General features: G+C 34.3%; 1 protein-coding gene across 2 annotated transcripts in view; it reads right to left on the bottom strand.

The window, feature by feature from the left end:
* Positions 1-15,220: 15,220 nt before the first annotated feature.
* Positions 15,221-22,646, bottom strand: part of LOC145301325 (uncharacterized) — a 301,904-nt gene continuing 294,478 nt past the window's right edge. For both annotated transcript variants that reach the window (XM_080144566.1, XM_080144567.1), the window contains exon 3: positions 15,221-16,519. In XM_080144566.1, coding sequence (XP_080000692.1) covers positions 16,062-16,519 — 458 coding nt within the window. In that variant the 3' untranslated portion in view covers positions 15,221-16,061. The remainder of the gene's footprint in view (positions 16,520-22,646) is intronic.

Here is a 22,646-nt window from a genome sequence, read left to right as displayed (position 1 = left end):
CAGTCGATTAAAAAAACAAAAAACTTGAAAATCCAAAAAATGACTGATAGCTCATAAAGAAGAAATTGAAGAAGACAAAATGAAAAAAGAATAATAAGCAAAAAACTATGGCAGCCATTGATTCACGTGATTCACGCGAATCACGTGATTCACGTATACGCGTGATTCTTGCTAAAAATAATGACAAAAGAAAAAATAGTAAAATAAACAAAATACATTTTTTTGTTTTGTTTTACAGCCATGGAATTTGATATATGAACAGATTTCTACATTTCTTCAATCATATTTTTTCTTTTAATTTCTAAAAAAAAAAAAAAAAGAAAAAAAAGACGATTAAGATTTAAAGCTAAAAGTTTCCAGATTTCTTCAGAAATAGAGCACCGCCATTTTACGAGCGAAGAATCATTCACATGAGAGACTCTGTCTGTCTTCGGTCAATCTGTTATATTTAAGCTGAGATATTAGATTCGCCAAGGATGTATGCACGCATCGTGCATAACTAACAGAACAATTCTCTTGCAAACCTACATTAGTGGCGGGGCTTTTCTATAAAAGATCCGAAAATCCAGAAGAAAGGTGAAAGTAATTGATTTGATGCGTCTCCACATCTCAGTAAGATGCGTTGTCTACTTTTATTTAGAAAAGTTAAGGTGACCTTACCTTTACTTGGAAAAGTCTGATGTAACTTATTTTTTCAGAAAAATCTCTGGTCGCTTACCTATACTTGGAAAAGTCTGAAAAATTATGAAAAATCTCGGGGCGGTTACCCATACTTGGGAAAGTGTCCGCTTGCCTTTACTTAGAAATGTCGGAGTCGGATATATTATCACTAGGGCTATGACAACAGCATATTCTTCTCATTGCTTTGACTCTCGAGTATATATCCGACACAGTTAGACACACTTAATAAATCAAGAACCACATCACGCTATCTAAAAGCATATAAGATATTAACTGATATATACTCGAGAGTCAAAATAATAAAAAGAATATTCTCTTGTCATAGCCCTGATTATCACACATCTCTGAAAGATGCTCTGTCTGTCCCTCAGTCACGTGGTATGTCCTTTGGTTTGTTACGCTAATTAGATAGACGTATCTTTACAATATTTTTCAATAAATATATTTCTTTAAGATGGCCGATGGGGATAATCGCCGGGATGACATTTCAAATTCAGTTAATAGATTTAATGGGCTGTAGAAAACGAAAATTAAAATTGATCATCCGTTATAGTCATGTATTAATAGCTAGCAAACGTTACTATTTGGTGTCCTAAATGAAATGCTTAAACTCGTTTCCGCGCAAATCTTTCAGCGCATACACGCGTTTGAATTAATAAAAACAAATAAAAAAAAAGCATTCTATGCCAGTTAGTTGCATTTCTCTGAATTTATAAAAATTACCGTTTTGCTTCATCATGAATGCATAAAACCCAAATTTTTCTTTAATTAAACAGTTAAGCAGAAAAGCACGATATCAATTTTGTCACAGCCCCCCCAGCCCATCTTTGAAGCTTGAAGTTACTATTTCAATTCATGCATACACACAGTCATAAGCATACATACGCAAACATTAACAAACACACAGACACACAACTTATAAATTTTCTCATTATCGTCTGCTCACCAAAAACAAATGTAAACACTTATTAAATTTTAATACTCTAAACATTTCTCACTGAAATTTCTTTCTACAACGAAAGCAAATGAATATTGACTCTTGTAAATAACTTTTAATCGAATATAATTTGTTTGATTCAGTGGTGAAGTTTTAATTTATCAACCCAGACTTTGATATCTCAGCTAATAAATCCTTATTCTTCTACAAGGACAGTAAAATATTAAGTTGGTGCAAAAGTAATGTCGTTTTTATACATAGTTGAACGTAAAAAAACAACATTATATTTGCACCGACCTAACATTAACATTCTTTGTTTACATATCTATGTAAACTTCCATTTTAAACATAAATTTTTTAAAATATTTATTTTATGAATTTATGCTTTTGAATTCATTATTTTATTTGTGATTATCATCTAATATCCCCCTTCCTCTCTCACCTTTGAGTGTTAGCTAAAAAGGTTTTCACTAAAATGTCTCCCCAAAATTGGCTCTCCCCCAAAAATCTTCCATACAAATTGAAACACATAAAAGGCGACCTCCAAAGTTCTTACATTTAATTATTGTCAAATATTGATGAGATACATTTTCTAGTAGCCATTCACTGGCACCTACGGTTGAGATGGGTTGGAAAACAGGAAACATTTCAAGGGACCATGAGGGAATACAAATATCGACTCTACTGAATTGAGAACTGGATGTATATGAAATGAGCAAACATGACGTTCTGTTCTCAGGCTGATTAGTATCATTGAAAGCATCAATAAGGTGACACGAGTTTAATCAAACGTTAGCAATTAAGCTATGCGCTTAACAATAAGTAGCTCTCCTATTCTGCCTCGTTTTTCATTTGAGCTATGAAACAATCACGTGGATGAATAAGTCGTTCATTCTATTAAACAGGTTTTGTTTGGATTATTTTAATAATTATATTTACAAAGAATGTCAGATGGATTTTTTTCAGCTAACAGAATTAGCCTCAGTCCTATGCACATGCGCAGAACAACGTCATACAGCAACGGATGTAGTAATTTTAAAGTGGATAAAAATGACTAAAGAATTAAATAACTAAACGTTAGCAATTAAGCTATGCGCTTAACAATAAGTAGCTCTCCTATTCTGCCTCGTTTTTCATTTGAGCTATGAAACAATCACGTGGATGAATAAGTCGTTCATTCTATTAAACAGGTTTTGTTTGGATTATTTTAATAATCATATTTACAAAGAATGTCAGATGGATTTTTTTCAGCTAACAGAATTAGCCTCAGTCCTATGCACATGCGCAGAACAACGTCATACAGCAACGGATGTAGTGATTTTAAAGTGGATAAAAATGACTAAAGAATTAAATAACTAAATAGGATCATTTAGATGTGTCTCCTACACTTGTTACATTATTATTCATAGAACTATCAATTATAACAATACGACTATTTAAACAGGAAACCATTCCAGAAAAAGGGGTGATTGTAGCATTTAGTATCATTATAAAATAATGAGTTGCTAACGAAGTTATGTAGAGAAAAACAGTTGGCGATAATAGAATAAATGTGAAGAGGAAAGAAAGTTGATCAATGTTTTTGGTTCGACAGATGGCGCCAGACATAACCGCATATTTTGAAAGCTCGTACGAGCCCTCTCCTAAATTTGAAACGATCTTTATAAAGGAGAAATAAAAATATTTAACAAAAACAGTTTTACAAATTCTATTACCGGAGATGTATAAAAGAAATAAACACGTAAATTGTGAAAAGAGTTTTATTGTTTTCTTAATCGCACTACTATTTTTTAAAATTACATTTTCACCACAAACAAGGCACATTGCTACTATCAGGAACCTAAGTTGCAGAGGTACTATGTAGGAAGTTTATCAGCAAGATGTATGTTCACATTACACTTGAACTTCTGCATGTCAGTAGAGTTGGGGAAGCAGGAAACCGGAAGAGAATTCCAAAGTCTTACTGTTCTGGGGAAGAAGCTACTAGAGTTTTCTTACATCTAGGGATCTCAACTCTGTAGGGGTGGAACTTCGCTGCTTCTCGGGTTTGTCGGGGGTATTTTCATCGAGGGGGTACAAGGGCTTGTAGTTCGTCAGAGCATCCACCATTAAAATATTTGTAAACAGGCAGAGAGATGAAACACTTCGTCGATGACAGCTCAGAATAGTTTGGCGACTCTCTTTTGGACCCCGTCCAAGAGCGAGAGACTAGTAGCAGATGCACCAGTCCAAATGTGACAGCAGTACTCCATACATGGGCAAATAGTTGCTTTGTAGAGGTACAGGATACTTTCAGGCGTAAACAAATTTGCGACTGCAAAGATAGACGATGCAACCGACGACCCATACACAGAAGAAACCAGATACTAACAAATGAGGCACCGTGAAAGAATTAAGACAACAAACGACATGTCTGTAATTCATTACGTAACACCGTTGGGTAGGGGGCGATTCATAGTACTAACTGCTCTACGATTAAAGACCACTATTCAAGAATTTAGACGACAAAAGATAACACGCAATTATCTCTGAAAATTGATGGGTAGAAATGTATCTTCATGATGGGTGATTGGATAATTGGCACAAGGGATACAATTACGGACTATGAAATTCAGTTCAATTCAACTAATTTGGATAAAAAAAAGCAAGCATGCTTCTGTTGGCACGTAGAGAAATAGAAATTTACACAGAAGTGGATACAATGGCAAAGCACTTGTGTAATTTAAAATGAATCTTATTTATAAAACTTACTATGTCTGTTTCCATTTTTTCAAAGAGCATCTCCTCCGAGACGCAAGGTCAAAGAACAGCGCGAGGCAGCTCAAATGATTGCATTTTTTGTGGACCCTTCTTTTATAGACTTTTAAACAGTAAAAATAGCTGCTAAAGGATTATAATTGTAAAAAAATAGACCTTCGTAAATCAACTTAAAGTGCTATTGTACGCATGTACAAATATTCATTTATACGTCAAGGTCAGTTCATTTTAAAATATTTCTCATCTGTTTGATAGTAGCTAAAACAGTAGTGCCTAAAACTAATGTTTTGGTTTCGATTCTAGCTGATGGTACTCAAGTATATATATTTTACTTTTGAAATCAATACTATAAATTGCGTACAATATAATTAATCAATAGCGATTTAGCTCAACAATAATATATACGAAATCTGCATAAATTAAAATATCATATTTAAGCGTATTTTACGACTGGAAAACGCCAGGCTCCCTGCTAGTCTAAGATAAATATTTAGTTTTTTTATGATAAACTAATGATAGTAAATTTCTTTCTTAAATGACGTTAACTTCTGCGATTTCATTGGGTTAGCGTTTCGGCACCTTTCGGTGTCTCGTGTAAACTTCCCGGAAAATTTACATGATAGCGTGGTCCTTATTCTGCATAAGTACAGAAATCTATATAGAAATCATAGGTTAGATATTAATAAAAAGACACACCTTTCGCCTTCTTCGGCGTTCAGAACAATCGAAACCAAGGGTCAGCAACCTGTGCCCGTGGATCAAATCCGGCTCGCAAAGCAATTTTGAGCAGTCAACGAGCGTAATTTACAATGTATTTATTTTAACATAAGAAATAAGACTTTCAAATTCAACAAAAGGCCTGCTGTCATCTTTCTCTGATTCACCAAACCGAATTTTAATATCATGACCGCAAAAATCCTATCAAAACCCAATCAACTTAATTTCTGCCTACAAAGTTAATTCACATTTTTGAGATCCTGACTGAATGGCAAATTTAGCATTCATTATGTTTATAACGACTCATTTGAATCATTTAAAATTAACTTAAAAGTAAAACTCAGCTTATAAATAAGATTTATAATCATATTGTTGCCTCCGAAAAAGAAACTTGTGGAAGCATCAACACCATTGATCTAATGTAAATATGAAGAGCTGTCAAAAAGAGTTCTCAATTTAACTATATTGTCGGACTTCAAACGAAATTTGTTATATATCATTTTCCATAAAATTGCTACACATCTCAGTCTACTAAAAATATTAGACTATCTGCCAGATATTTTGCATGAGACTAATTTTACTAAGTCGCGTTAATGTTTTTCAAATAATGTCAAATAATGGATACATATTTGTTGTGATCCTTGGCTACATTAAAAGATAACAAAAGTGAAAGGAATGACGAAGCGAAAGAGAGAGAGAGAGAGAGAGAGAGAGAGAGAGAGAGAGAGAGAGAGAGCGAGAGCGAGGAAGCAGAAATCTTAAGACGGTTAAACATGTACACATTATACATAAATGCCTCATGAATGTGTGAATGATACCGCATGTATATGTACGCAAGTTTATGTTCGCAACTGTTTGTACTCGTATATATGGGTGTATGTGTTTCGTTTTTGTTTGCGCGCGTGTTGTTCGTTTATGGTAACATTTTCAATAACAGTCTCAAACATACACATCATAATTTCATCAATTTCAATTCAGTTGACTTTTTTCATTTTGAAATATTTTGACGTTCCTGGAGAAAACCTAAAATTTTGTCTTTTAATTTAAGTTTTTCTTTTGTTTTTCTGATTTCTCAATGTTTGTTTTCAATGGTGTTTTAAATATTTAGATTGATAAGGGTCTTCATAAGTAATTTTCATTAATTTTTCATTAATGGCCTTTGTCTGAAAATTTTAAAGCAAATATTCAGACGCAAAATGTTGGGATCAAGTGTGTGATCACAGAAGTTCACCGATGACGACGATGACAGTGATGATGATGATTTTTTTAAAAATATAACACGAATGTAGATCTATATATCTGTAGAAGTGAGAATATGTGTGTGTGTGTGTGAGGACACTTCTCAACCTATATACTCAACGAAGTTTTGATCTACAGATTTGAAATTTGGTATATTGGTATTCAGACACGTGAAAAGATTTTTAATCGGTTTTTATCAGTAAAAAAGGTTGCTAAAGGGTCCAAATTGAAAAATTGATACGTGGGGGGATCATCGAATTTTTTTTTATCTATTTATCAACTGTTTCACGAATGCACATGCGTGAATCGTTAACATGACAGATTACTTATATTAAGGATACGTAGGTTTGAAAACACTTTTTAAAGATCACGTAAAACCGGATTAATAATTATTGTATTTGACTCACAGTCTTTAGGTTTTGGTTTCGATCTCAGCTCGAGTATTTTTTTTTACTTACAAGAAGTGAACTGTATACAACAAACATACTGCTCACATGCTCATGTCTAAGTTTCTGTATGAATAGAAATATAATATTTACACGTATTTTACGACCGGGCAATGCTAGCATATCTATAAAAGTGCGACTGTGTATGTGTGAGGACACTTCTCAACCTATATACTCAACGAATTTTTTATCTACAGACTTAAAATTTGCTATATATGGTATTCAGACACGTTGTTTTTGTTTCAATCTTAGCTTGAGTATTTTTTTTTAATTACAAGAAGTAAACTGTTTAGAAATGACATAATACTCACATGCACATTTTTCATCAGTTTTGTATGAATTAAAATGTAACGCTTACGCGTATTTTATAGCCGGGCAACGTCGAGCGGCCTGCTAGTTAATAAAAACTGTGTAAACTCAGCTCGATCTATTCTTGACTGAGGTATGAAAAAATGTATAGTGTCTATTATCTTTTCGGCTCCTCCTTCTAGACTTCTCCTACCTTTGTTGCCACCAAGTACTTAGATGTGTATGACTTTTGATCTGATATTCGTTTCCCGGCATATCAACACTTTTTGTGGTATTTAATTTCGAAACACATATTGTTAATTACTATTTGTACACCATTAATTGGGAACAAGTTTCTATTTTACCCAGTTGTGTGTAAAACGCGTTCAAGTTCTCTTACAAACTGAGAACCGATACCAATGCAAATACAACCACCTTGAGTCGTTTGTTGTAATATACGCTGATAATACTGGTCGAACTCACATTCTAATAATAGCAGTACAAGTAATAGTCGTCTTTTTCTAAACATTAAAATGTTAGTTTTAAGAAACTTTCTGTTTTGTTTTAACATATCTGGTTCATGTGATTCGAACGTTACATGAGAGCACATAAGTGAAAACATATTTCAACTTGCAATACAAACATGACAGCTGACATGAGTATTCTCTAGAGGCGACTTTTCAATTCTGCTAGATTGGACATTTGACAATCAAAGATGGCGGCTAATTTTCAAGATGGCCGCTAGTATTACGTTTTTGAAATTTGGAGATGAAGATTGATTATACGTATTGAATACTTCGGACTACTCTTCTTATCTTGAATGTTATTTTCACAACGTTTCGGTTTATGTAATCTTCGACTGTATCTTGTCACACTCGGGAATCTTTCTATCAAACTTGGGAATCGTCACGGAATTTCGAACCGAATGTCTTCATTCTGTTCCGTTTACCAAGTACGTTATCTACTATACCACGGGTTCTTGCGGAAGGACCCGTGAGGTACTGGATAAAGCACTTGGTAAAATTCAATTGTAAAATTACACACTATTTGGAGGTTGAAGGTTCAATCTTCAGTGCAAGCGACACTGAAAATACAATTGCGAATTACTTAGGACTTTTTCCCAATCCTGGCTGACAGAAGGAGAACATGCTATCCCCGTGAATTGAATAAACGGTTCCCTATATTCGACAGAAAGAGTCCCGAGTTTGACAAGATACACCTGAAGAAGGTTGGAGGCTACATCGACCGAAACGTTGTGAAAATAAACACAAGATCAGAACAATAGGCCGCGAGTATATCCCCCAAATAGAAACTTAAACTGTTCGTTTGATCTTGCTCAAACCTGATGGCAAAATCTGATAGGGTTCAATTAGTATTTGCATTCACATATTAGCAGTCTGCTTGTTTATTCTAGTCAATATCATTGGATTAAGCTTTGGCGTAAGGGTAAATTACAAAGCAAAAAGGTAGCTCATTTTAATGGTACCACTTCCGTCTTCGTAGCTCTAATTTTCGGAGTTTAAAAATAGAAGACATTATTTTTTAAACGACGCTCGCATTAGCTGTTTTTCTTTCCTATTTCTTCTATATATACTAGCAGGTCGCCCGGCACCTATAAAATATTAAATACCATATTTATATTATCAAATATAAAATATCATATTTAAGCGTAAAATACGATTAAATATGATATTTTGAATGAATGCGGATTTCGTATTTATTATTATATTATATTGGACCCAATATATAGTAATGATTAAAAAAAAAAATGACTTGTGCGCCACCACCGAGAATCGAGCCAAAATGTTTAGCTTACGATTTACTTTTTCCTTTGACGTAAATGCTTAAGCTTTGAAGGCTTATTTTCCGCAAGGCTAAAAATTAAAACATAAATTAATAGCTATTACGTTACGCATGCATATTCATAATGCCGTCGTTTGATCTTCACTTGGAAAATTCCATTTTTTTCTTCACATTTTTGCACCGATTTTCCTCGGCTAAAACCTAAATATAAAGTTTCGCATTGGTTCGAATACCCTATATATTAAGTTTCATGTCGGTAGACCAAATCTGACTGAGGAGTTTGGTAAGCAAAATTAAAAAAAAAAATATACATACGCATACATAAATATATATACAAAGAGGTTTGTGTTTACTATAACCTCTTTACGCAAACCGAAAAAACTAACAGGGAATTAATTAAAATGAATGTTCAAAAATATGCAAATTAACTAGATCTTTTGCAGATGAATGCAATTCCACGAGCCATATATAAAAAGTTGTATTTTCTATTTAAATAAATAGATAAAAGGGTGTTCAATATAAATATCATGCAAAAACCCCCACAAATTCATATATATATATATATTCATATATATATATATATATATATATATATATATATACAGAGATCTTATCAGAGACGCCCCATGGGGAAATATTTTTTCTCTTCCTGCTGAACAGTGTGCAACTGAGACCACTGAATGGTTCAAAACTGCAATCGAAGCGCATGTTCCCATGCGGAAATTCTATAGCAAGCCCCACTCTCCCCAATGGTTTACTTCGACTTGCGCAACTGCCATTGCTCAAAGGCAGCATGCATTCCGCAGGTTTAACCGACATAAGTCCAGTTCAAACAGACAAAAGTACATAGAAGCTAGAAGTAACGTTAAGAAAGAAATAGCGACAGCTAAGAGGGAATTTACGGAAACCACTACAAAACGCATCGAAGCACAAAAATTAGGAACTCGTGACTTCTGGAAAATCTACAACAGTGTAGTAAATAATGGGCAATCAACAATTCCCCCACTAACCAACAATCACGAGGTTCTTTGCTCAGCAACCGAGAAGGCTAACATGCTTGCCAGTCGGTTTGCCTCCAACTCTACACTGGACCCTCTAAACCACCCCCTACCCGACTTTCCTATGCGGACAGACGCCACGCTAGACGATCTGGAAATCACCCCTGCTCAGGTGCATGCTATCATAAAAAACCTTGACACTTCCAAAGCATGTGGACCCGACCTCATCCCAGCTGTGCTATTAAAAAAGTGCTCAGCCGAAGTAGCTCCAGTTCTCTCCAAACTCTACAACAAATGCCTTAATGAATCTTGCTTTCCGAGCTGTTGGAAAACTGCTTCTGTTGTACCAGTATTCAAGAATTCTGGCGAAAGAACTGACCCATTAAATTATCGCCCTATTAGCCTCCTCCCACTTTTTGCCAAAATATTTGAGACCTTAATTAACCATGCTCTAGTCCAGCACCTTACAGATGCTAAACTTCTGACCGACCATCAATATGGATTTAGACAAGCCCGTTCCACGGCAGACATCCTCACTGTAATCTCTGAACGCATATACCATTCACTGGACAAAGCGGGAGAGGGCAGAGCGGTAGCTCTAGATATATCTAAGGCTTTTGACAGGGTATGGCATGAGGGTCTCCTCAGGAAGATTAGATCTTACGGTATCACTGGTAGAATACTTAACATAATTAAATCCTTCTTAGATAAGAGAAAAATCCAGGTTGTCCTCGACGGTCGTACGTCTAAACAATATAATATAAATGCGGGAGTGCCCCAGGGATCTATCCTTGGTCCTCTGCTGTTCCTGATATTCATAAATGACCTCCCCGACAAAACTGCCTCTGAGATGGGTATATATGCTGATGACACCACACTCTATAGCAGGCACGACAGGAAAACAAATGAACATATATCTAAAGTAATGGCAGAAACACTAGAGGATGACCTCAAATCAGTAGTGGAATGGGGACAAAAATGGATGGTAACGTTCAATGCCACCAAGACAAAACTGGTTTCATTCAATAACTACAAGAAACCTTCTCTACCACCTATAGCAATGGCCAACAACTCTTTAGCTGAGAGTACGTCTTTCAAGCTCCTTGGCCTAACGTTCACAGGAAACATGAGCTGGAACAATTACATCGAGGGCATTGCCAGGGCCGCTGCGAGGAAGGTGGGCTCTCTCTACCGTGCTAGAAAACTTCTAACACCCGAAAGTATCATGTACCTCTATAAGGCCACTATTCGCCCATGTATGGAGTATTGCTGTCATATTTGGGCCGGTGCATCGGCTACTAGTCTCTCGCTCCTTGACAGGGTTCAAAAGAGAGTCGCAAATCTGATAGGCCCTAAACTGGCATCAAAACTTCAGCCTCTGTCCCATCGTCGAAACGTTGCATCCCTCTGCCTGTTCTACAAGTATTATAATGGTGAATGCTCTGAAGAACTGCAAGCACTTGTGCCCCCACGACGTGAACACCCTCGACAGACCCGACAAGCTACACAATCCCACCCCCACACTGTAGAGATCCCTAGATGTAAAAGATCCTTCTACTCCAGTAGTTTCTTCCCCAGAACTGCTAGACTTTGGAATTCCATTCCAGGTCACTGCTTCCCCAACTGTACTGACATGCATAAGTTCAAGTGCAACGTGAACCAACATCTCGCTGCCCTAATCCCTACATAGTACCCCAGTAGATGTTTCCCTTGATAGTAGCCCCCTACATTAAAGTGGCAATGTGCCTTGTTTGGGGTGAAAATGTAATAAAAAAAAAAAAAAAAAAAAAATATATATATATATATATTAGTGTATTCATAGCCCCCTTCTATATCTTTATATTACCCCTCCCTTCTTATATCTCTCTAACTTTTCCCTAAAATATCCTTTTAAACTCCACCCATTCTTTAACGGAAATTTGATTTTTGTAATTAATTTAAATCCATAAGAACTTGAATTTTACTCCACGCCAGTCATGGCATATTTTCTCTCCTCAATATTTGAAAATGGCCTTGAACCTTTTTAATTTTCGTATTTTAATTTTTCTTGCCTGATGAGATCAAATATGATTGAAACGGTCTGCACATCGTAGCAAGATATGACTGCGTTTACATAAAGAATACTAAAAAATATAACTTGCTCTCTTTGATTGAGCACTATCAACGACCCTTTTGAAAATTTCTACCTGGAATATATATATATATATATATATATATATATATATATATATATATATATATATATATATATATATATATATGCGAAGCTCGTTGTTTGTTAGTTTACGAACAGACGATTTGAGCACTATAAATGTGGTGGCGAGTGTCTATTTAATTAGACATTCCGACGAGTTATTTACGGGCGTCGATTCCATGGTCGAGTGGGAGAACTGCCGACTATAAACACGAACGTTCTAGGTTCAATCCTTGGCTTAGGAGAGATGCTAGTCTAGCGGCACTGATGAGTTGTGATACAACGAAACAGGACTGTATGTCGATGACTGCAAATATATATATATATATTTGTGTGTGTGTGCATATATATATATGTGTGTGTATGTGTGTGTGTGTGTGTGTGTGTGTGTGTACATATAGGTATATATGAATATCTATATATCAACTACGATGTTTTCCAGAATTTATTTATCATTGCTTAAACGTTATACCACAGTATCACGTTAATCTCTTTAGCAACCTTTAAACATATTCTATTTTTTCCTAAAACTATAATCAATCTATAATTTTATATTATTTTATAATCCTTTCGCTTTCTTTCTATTGAATAAATATACAGTTTAGTTATTTCCAGTGATTATGTTCCCCATTTTTATTATCCCACTTACCGTTTTAATGTTTAAATAAATTGCATTTTAACCTTCCATTTTTGTATAACTAGAGTTACTCCCCCCTCCTTAGTTGTAATTGTATATTTAAGGAAAGACTTGGGCCCTTTTATGAAATCACTTGTGTTCGATAGAATAACTATTCATGCCATTTTTTTTAGGGGATATATGACACAATAGAGTACTTGGAAGACAACATTCGACGCGTTTTTACCAAAATACAGCGTAATTTAATGCGAAGAGTTTGAAAATTAGACCTTTAGATTTCGCCATATATGTGCGAGCCACGGGGGGGGGGGGCTCTATACTCGAAATTGTATTTAAATTTAAAATGTCAAAAAAAACAAACCATTTTTATATAATAGAAATATTTTTCTATTTTAATTAAAATTCGTCGCCTCTAAAACACACACACACACACACACACACACACACACACACACACACACACACACACACACACACACACACACTCTCTCTCTCTCTCTCTCTCTATATATATATATATATATATATACATACTTCATTTGCTTTTACATAAGCAGTTAGAGACATCTTTATGCCATACAGCTTATACGAAAGCAAAGTTTGCAAAGTTTGTTTTCGTATAAGGTGTACTGCCTGAAGAGGTCTCTAGTTACTAGTGACTAGCTGACTGAACATGCTCATGACTGTGTAGCAACATATTACTGCTTATGTAAAAACAAATAAAGAGTATACCTTGCTCTACTTCGGTATTGAGCACTCTTGTATTTACCTCGTTAAACTTCATTGGTTACTTAATCTCTTAAAAAATAGTCTCAGATTATCTAGTGTTTCCTTTTCAGATTAAATATATTTTTAACTCATTTCAAAGTGTTTTTTTTAACATATTTCATTAACTGTTTGCTCATATATATATATATATATATATATATATATATATATATATATATATATATATATATATATATATATATATATAGGTACATGTGGGGTTTAGATAACTTTCGTGTTTTATATTTATTCATAGTTTGTTTGTTTATTTGTTTTAATTTAATTTTATTTTTATTTATTTTTATTTAATTTTATTTATTTTTGTTTTATTTACCTTAATGTAATTTTAACTCTATTCCTGCGTAGTTTCAGAGTTATTGTCTAGTTTCAGTATGTGTGTTGTGAATAAAAAAAAAAGCGTACAGCATGGATTCGCTTTTGGATATACGTATTAATGTGTGTGTGTGTGTGGCGGTGTCTGTGTATGTGTGTGTTGTATGTGTGTTGCATGTGTGTGTGGGTGGATGTAGATTAAAAGGCACCCGTCAGTAATTAGCTGACCATCGCTAAGGTTCTTAACTTACAGACTCCAAGACAAGAAAACTAAATTCTCAAGTACCTTATGCCATAAAACCAAAAGTTAGCTTGGAAGGGGAAAGGGAAATGAAAAAGATGTTTATTATCTTCAAAGACCTCACTCATCCTTTTACCGTTTTTTATGACTCCCACCCAGGTTGCATGTTAACTGGATAAACGAAATAGGAAAATGTATTTGGTGAAAATATCACTTTCGACGGTAATTCTTGGCCTGAAGACTTAATCCCCCAACGTGGGTGATTACAGAAACATGTATGCACATATGTAGCCATTAATGTTTGTATAAATAAAATTAATATACCTGCTCTGTTCACTCATTGCGCACTATTTTGGTGGACACATGTTGTTTCATTGGATGTACTTCTAGGAAACTAAACTCTACTGGCTATATATATATATATATATATATATATATATATATATATATATATATATATATATACGGATACGGTCTCTGCTAATCGAGCCAGATGGTTCGTGTTGCCGGGTTCGAATCGTTCGACTGGTGTTAATCGTGACACCCTGCACTGAAGATTCCCGAAAAGATGAAACACTATTGTCTGTAGGTATTTAATTATTATAGTAAAAAAAATAATTATATATATATATATATATATATATATATATATATATATATATATATATATATATATATATATATATATATTCTAAAAAATGTGACCCATTATTCACCTAATGAACTTGGGTAAGATTTTTGTACAAGGAAAAAGTTGTGGAAAATGAAATCAAATAAAAAAATTCCCCCTTCCTCTCTCTCACTCTCGCTTTCTCCTTTTCTCTTTCTAGTTACAGGTTAAATAGTATCATTGATCTCCCTGCTTCTTTTCGTCAATATAGAAAGAGTGGTCGAAAGAGGAAAACGAGGAGAAGAACGAAACGGCGACGGAGGTAAATAGGAAAGAAGCTGAACGGAGGAGGAGAGTGACGGAAAGGAGTATGGATGGAAATAGAGAAATAGTAGCAGTTTGCGATACGTTCATCGTTGTCAATCTTTTATCCCCCTTTTTTTCTGTCTTGCTTTGTTAATATAGAAAAAGACGCAAGAATGATGATAAACGCCGTATAAAATAAAAGCGCGTGTCAAATAACGCACAGCAAGAAAAGGTGAAAAACAGGATGGTAGTACAAGATGGACTACTTAGTCAATTAATTTAATAGAACAGGAAACTCGACAAATATTTGGCTGTAATGTTGTGCCGAACGATACGCACGCACGGCTGAATACAAACACAGCTTAACGTCTAGAAACACGTTAAAGTCAGCTGAAGAATCTAACGGCCTGATTAAAAAAGTAGTTTTATGTCTAACCATTCCGAACCACAGCAACACGTGGCCTGGTAGTAAGAAATAAATTTCTGGTGACCTTTGATTCATGGCAATCCATTTCTGCAACAAATAGACGTGAAGCGACGGCATCCCTCACTCAACGAATAGAAACAACGCCATAAAAACTTGCAATGGTCTCATTTTTAAAGAAGTCTTTTGGAATTTGTCGTTAATTTAATATGAAATATATATATTGACAAATGAATACGACACAACTTTTTAACTGATCTTTAGCCCCTCTCTAAAAAGTGAATAATTACAAAAATAATCCGATAATTTGAAGTTCAAATGTTCAAATAGCACAGTGTCATATTTTATTAGATCTTGTTTAATATTTGGCAGTTAGTTGTGACCTGCGCCGACCAGATACTGGCTTGCGATGAGAGATCACTTTCAGATTTTATATATATGATCTTTGCCATTTTTTGACCTCGCAGGGCCAAATTCAATTAATGTCAATTGAATGTAGATGTTATCTTTTTTTTTTTCGTTTTCTATACCGGCAGAAGACGTTGTCTAATCGAACACGTTTTAAAGCAAAAAGCTTATCTCGAATGACCAGCAATTCAAAATAAAGTTTGTGTCGACTAGAGACAAATCAATATGAAAAAAAAGAAAAGAAAAAGAAAAGAAAAAAAAGCATATTTCAAAATTAACTCCTTCTCCATCGATCCGCCTGAAATCTGTGCGATCTATGATTGTCACGTGACGCCGTCGACAGAAAAAGATGTGTCGTGTGATGGATGTACGTCCAAGAAAGGGAGAGTATCACGCTGAAGAGCACAAGTGGGGCGGAAGGCGACAGTTGCGTGGCGAAGGCATCCATGGTAAGGCACCGTTTGTATGTGAAGCCCTTAACATACACACACTTGTGCTCTGGATCGCAACAGTCTAGTGAGCTCATGCAGTCCCTCCAGATAGGGGAGCAGCAATTGTAGGTTCTCTCGCAGCACTCCAATCCTTCCAGGCAATGGTAATTGAAGACGCACGGCTGGTGCAACATGCTGGGAGTGCAGCGGTGATTGGTGCCTTCGTGTTTCTGCAGACATCGTCCACTACAGCATTCAGAGTCGGAATTGCAACCATCATTAGAAAACTTGCAGTGAAAACCTATTTGAATATAAAAAGAAAAGAAAGAATTAGAATAAATCAATTTACCCACTATATAAAGTGAATTTTGTCTGTCTGTCCGTCAATCACAATTAAACGATGTAATCTTGTGGAGAAATGCGTGACTTACCTGGATAGACCACGTGCGGGTCGGTCACCAAAAATAAATAAAAAGAAAGAAAAGAAACGGTCAAGACTCTTATTTATAGAGTAGTGATCACGTGAGTTAGAAGAATATGCAAATAGAGGTGAACGATTTTGCGATATAAAAAGCCTGTGTTGTTAAGAGGAGGGGAGACTGTTGGCAGAAGTCAGTGCTGTCAGACGTGCTTTAGAGTTTTGTTATTATATGCTGTGTTCGAACGTTGGGAGAGAGAAAAGAGAAAAGGAGGAACCAAGAAGACATTCTGCAGATACTTGACTTTGTGTTGGTTTTAAATCTAATAAACACATTGCGAATTTTTCTAATTTTGAAACATCAGAGATCTTAAGTACTTTCTTTTTATATATTACAGGATGGAAGGATAAAATTGTCGCCCTGAAGAAAACAACACTACAGCTTTATTTTAAAACTTTTATTGAAATAAAAATCAATTCAGGTAACTTGATTATGTAGTAGAGCTGATATCTATTTAATGTAGTCGCCTCCAACATCAATCACCGCCTCGATACGTGTCCGGAACTGGGAACATGTCTTTTCCACAAGTGCCGGCGGGAGTTTGGCGAATACTCGGTGGATGGCGGCGATCAGGCTTGCTTTAGGATTGTGGGAGGTCATGTTGGTCATGTTCTCGACGTATGACCAAACGAAGTCATGTAGCAGGTTCAAATCAGGAGAGGAGGGGGTACACAGCCGTAACACTCTTTCTAAAGCCAAGCCTGGGTCTCTTTCAACTTGTGGGCCGGTGCCGAATAATAATGCCACATCCAGAATCTGCCAGCGACCATCTGATTGCACCAGGGGATTACCACGCTCTTCAGCACATCTCGATACACTTTCGTGTTGACTTTTAAGCCGACTTCGAAGATGTGAGGTGGCATGGTGTGGCCCTCACTTGAAACCACACCAAAGACCATAATCATGACAGGGAACTTTGTTTTCATCAACCTGGACACGCTCCTGTCATCCAGATTTGCATCTTGAGGGAGCTGGCAATGGTCCGGTCGTCATAACTTAGGTCAGTAGAGAGCATGAGTTGTACAGCAGCGCATCTCCGATCTCGCTCATTGAACATTGTGCCGCTTTCAGATATAATTGAAGCCTCCTATCACTCCTGGGATTTGTACGCAACTGGTCTGTAAAAAAAAAAAAAAATAAATAAATAAAAGACCAGTTTTCATCAAACGGAAATAGAATCGTGTCTTTTCTAGGGCGACAATATTACCATTCGATCCTGTAAGTTTCAAGAAATAAAGCAGATGCTATGACCGGATATTAAAACAGAAACCTTAACAAAATCATTATAGCTTTGACATCATAGACTTATGATTAAAGTCATGTTTAAAAACAAATCTTTCTTTCTTTCTTTCTTTCTCTCTCTCTCTCTCTCTCTCTCTCTCTCTCTCTCTATATATATATATATATATATATATATATATATATATATATATATATATGAAGTGTGTCAATGTATTATTTTAAAATAAATAATTTGTATGAATATTATATAATTGTAAAAATTCCTCTTATATTATGAGTGGATCAACCAGCTTAGCAAAAATATGTGTAGATTTTATAGTTCGTTCAGTAATAATGTAAGGAATATATCAATATTGTAACAGTTCTTTATTCTGCAGACGCACACACACACACACACACACACACACACACACACACACACACACACACACACACACACACATACTTTATTAACATATCTTTTTACTTTTTGTTTATTTATTTATTTGATTTCGATCACTGAACAACCCCTTTCTCTAGAAGCCCACAATTTTTAAAAACACAACTGGAAACAGCCCAAGCAGGATCTACCCCCAAATCCCCCCTGACCAATTATGACTTAATCTCATTTCCTCTCTCTCCTTAGACCCGTTTTCTTCCCTCAAGTAACGAAAGAGAAAGAGAAACTAATTCAAGGAATGTTTTAGCGCGGAAACATGGTGAAAAGAATTCAAAGAAATCATTCGATACATAGACGGCCTACAGTGAAGACGAAAAGAGGCTAGCGCCCCTCGATCGCACTTTGATCGAATCCATGGTATAAACTTCTCATGTATCAGGCGTTATAACCGATTCATAGGACTGGAATAGACAGAGAAAGGGCGAATTGAATGCAGACTTGACCATCTTGCACAGTGGTGCAAAGAACTGATATTATAGGACACAAGTATACCAAACGAGGTGTTGTGCTGAGGCGCAAAAGAAGAGATTATCTCACATGGAATAAAGGAACCGATCTTCCAATATTCAATGGAAAACTATTCATCGGAGAAGAGCATGCGAAAATATTTACCGGGAAAGTAAATAAGGTTAATTCAGCTCAAGGAGACGCGAAGTGGAGGTACTGATCTCCCGATCTGCCTCGGAATTACTTATCGACGAAAGTGAGAGACAACCGTGATACCGCTAAAGAGGACACGAGCAAAAATGCGGATTTATGTCCGGAATACATTGATATTTAAAAACCCTTCGAAATTGGATTATTATTTCGTTTGTACAAACTTTCTTTCTGACTATTGCACATCTTATCCAGTTAAGTATTTAACATTTCATATTTTCCTTCCCCACGTCCTCTCCCATCCCAATCTTACAGTTTAATTGATTCAGATAATCTTCTTGTCATTTTTCATATTTTTTTTAATTGAATAGTCCTTTCTTATAGACAAGAAAAAAAATATATCACTTGTTCGGTCGCTCCACTCTCGGCTAATTGAAGATTGCATGATGATTTTCTAGGAGAGATTAAACATTATTGTGTAATAAAATTATAATTATATATATATATATATATATATATATATATATATATATATATATATATATATGTATATATATATATAAAATTTTATTATACAATAAGGTTTAATCTCTCCTAGAAAATCATCATGTCATCTTATATATGTATATTACTCATTGGCTATATCTCCTCTTCTTCCTCCTCCTCCTTCCTTTTCCATTCCCCTTTTCCCCGTGTATGCTCATCACTTTCACTAGACCGATGAAGACTGAAGGATCGGGCGAAAATTATGTACCTGTAAAAAATGTTTTTAATTTTTTTTTCATAATATTATTTTGTATTCCTGCACGTCACCAATTGAAAACGAATAAAGAAAAGTTATAAGCTTTTATACTTTTCGTATTATTTATTTTATACATTTCTATTCATATATATATATATATATATATATATATAAATATATATATATATATATATATATATATATTTATATATATATATATATATATAAATATATATATATATATATATATATATATATATATATATATATATATATATATAATCCGCTGTTGTTCTGTTCTTTCTGTTTGCCATCCGTATGCTTCACTCGGTTTTTTCATGACGTTGCTGATTTGAACCTAAAGACAACATGTCATATAGGCCGTTACTTACTTGGCCGACATATATTTGTTTTTCATTTTCTTTATTAATACGTTACGAGAATGTGCGGGAGTACTATTGGTCTTGTAGAGTCATAAGATTCTGCATATTTATCGTAACACTATTTATTTTTACTGTTACTATTTAATACATTATTATTGCATCCTTACCATTATTATATTATATTAACCTCTTATCACCTTGACGTACAATATTGTTTTTCTTTACAGTTTTTTTTAATTAAAATTAATATATATTACCATTAGATATTAATTTCATCTTATATTAATTTAACAATATTTTATATTCCTTGAAAGTAATTAAGCTGATTTTTTTTTCTTAAATAAATGAAAAAAAATGTATGAAAAATATAATAAAATAAAATATAGCAAAATTAATCACCAGAAAACACGCCATCTTCTCCAGCCCCTTTTCTTAATATTTCATAATGTCATAAAGTGGTAATGCATTAAACTTTCTTTCTTTCCGTTTTCAGAATCTGAAGGAAGGTTAGTTTTTGCGTGTTTTTTTTTTGCTGACCTGTATCTTTTTGTTTCTCTCTTCCTTCTTTCTTTCTTCCCCCCCCTTTCTCTGTTCTCCATTTACTTTCTTTTTATAGGTAATCACGTCATTGTTCGTATAATAGTTTTTGTCCTCATTTATGAGAAGGAATCTTATTTCGTTTTTTTTGCTGACGAGGTCATGTAGTTATTTATAACTAATTGACTAAAACATTGCCATAAGTGTGTAGCAACATTAAAATGATTGTTATTTGAATATAAATAAACGTATATCTTTCTCTATATATTATTGAGCACTATTATATTAACATCGTTAAATTCATTCGTTTTTATCTTTGAATATTATTATCCCGGAATTATATATATATATATATATATATATATATATATATATATATATATATGTGTATGTATGTGTGTGTGTATATATATATATGTATATATATATATATTATATAAACAAACTAAATCACAAATTTGATAATCGAGTAAATAATTGTCTTATTAAATATTAGTGAGATAATATTTTCAAGACGATGCTAGCCAAAAACGTAAAGCTCAATATATAAAATAAAGCAAATATAAATGTAGGAAATATCGTTGAAATCTGTGGATCAAAAATATATAAAAATAAAGTCAATGTTTTCTTGTTTGAAACAAGGGATATATGGAAAACAATTATATATATATATATATATATATATATATATATATATAAAAGCTGAATGTATGTTGTGTGTGTGTGTGTGTATATGGAAAACAATTATATATATATATATATATATATATATATATATATACATATAAAAGCTGAATGTATGTTGTGTGTGTGTGTGTGTTGTCACTGATAGGCTCTTATATGGTTGACTATTTTAAAAAATTGATCACATATAATGATAGAAGATGTGTCGAGACACAGGAATGGGTATGTTTGATCTGGCAGAACAGTGGTTCATTAAAGTTGTGGGGTCTGCGTTCGCGCCTCGTCCACAAAGTATGGAAATAAAAAATTTAAAAATAGAAAAACGTTTACAAGTGTTTTTGATATAGATGTACATAAGAATACTTTGATAAGTATGTTTTAACTTAAATAGGGATGGTATAATAAAATTGTGGGATCTACGTTCGCGCCTGGCCTCCATAGAATGGACATAGGCACAAACTTTAATAAAGGCTTTTCATATCTATCTGCGTAAGTATACTTTGATAATTATGTTTCAGTTTGAAGAAATATGGTATAATAAAATTATGGGGTGTTCGCTCGCGCCTGACCTCTATAGAATGGAAATATGTCACAAAGTTTAACAAGTTTTTTTAATATAGATCCACAGCATATTGTGATAAGTGTTTCAGTGTGAACAGGTATGGTATAATAAATTAGGGGGTTTATCCATTTTATTTTTACTTTCATCATATTTAGCTTTGGTTTTGATACCCCCAAATTCGAAGCTATCTCTTTACAACCGTTCCTTTTCATAACTATCATACTTTCATAAAACAGAGTCCATTTTCTGTAGGCTGTTTTTGAACCCAGTCAAGGACGGGTACTTTTGCTAGTATATATATATATATATATATATATATATATATATATATATATAATTAATCAAGCTATAGTTCACCACCTTACAGTTGCTAAACTTCTGTCCTACTATGGATTTAGGCAATCCTATTCTACAGCAGATATATCTATATATGTACTAGATAAGGGAGGGGAGGGCAGTAGCACTGATAAATTTAAGGCTTTTGGCAGGGTATGACACAATGGTCTTCTCGTAAAAATCAGATCATGTGATAATACTATACGAATACTTAACATAATTAAATCCTTCTTAAATAAGACAAGAATCCAGGTTGTCCTCGATATTTTTAATTTTCTCTGAGATGAGCACATTTGCTGATGACTCCACACTCTATAACAGGCACGAAGGAAAAATGAATGAACACATACCCAAGGCAAGATCTTCAGTATGTTGTGGAATGTGGAGAAAAATGGATGGTAGCGTTTAATGCTGCAAAGACTAATCT

Source organism: Euprymna scolopes, chromosome 2, assembly GCF_053919585.1.
Source record: "Euprymna scolopes isolate OS-2025 chromosome 2, ASM5391958v1, whole genome shotgun sequence".
Classification (NCBI taxonomy): Eukaryota; Metazoa; Mollusca; class Cephalopoda; order Sepiida; family Sepiolidae; genus Euprymna; species Euprymna scolopes.
Note: the sequence above shows the minus strand (reverse complement) of the source record. Positions and strands in the feature narration are given on the sequence as shown.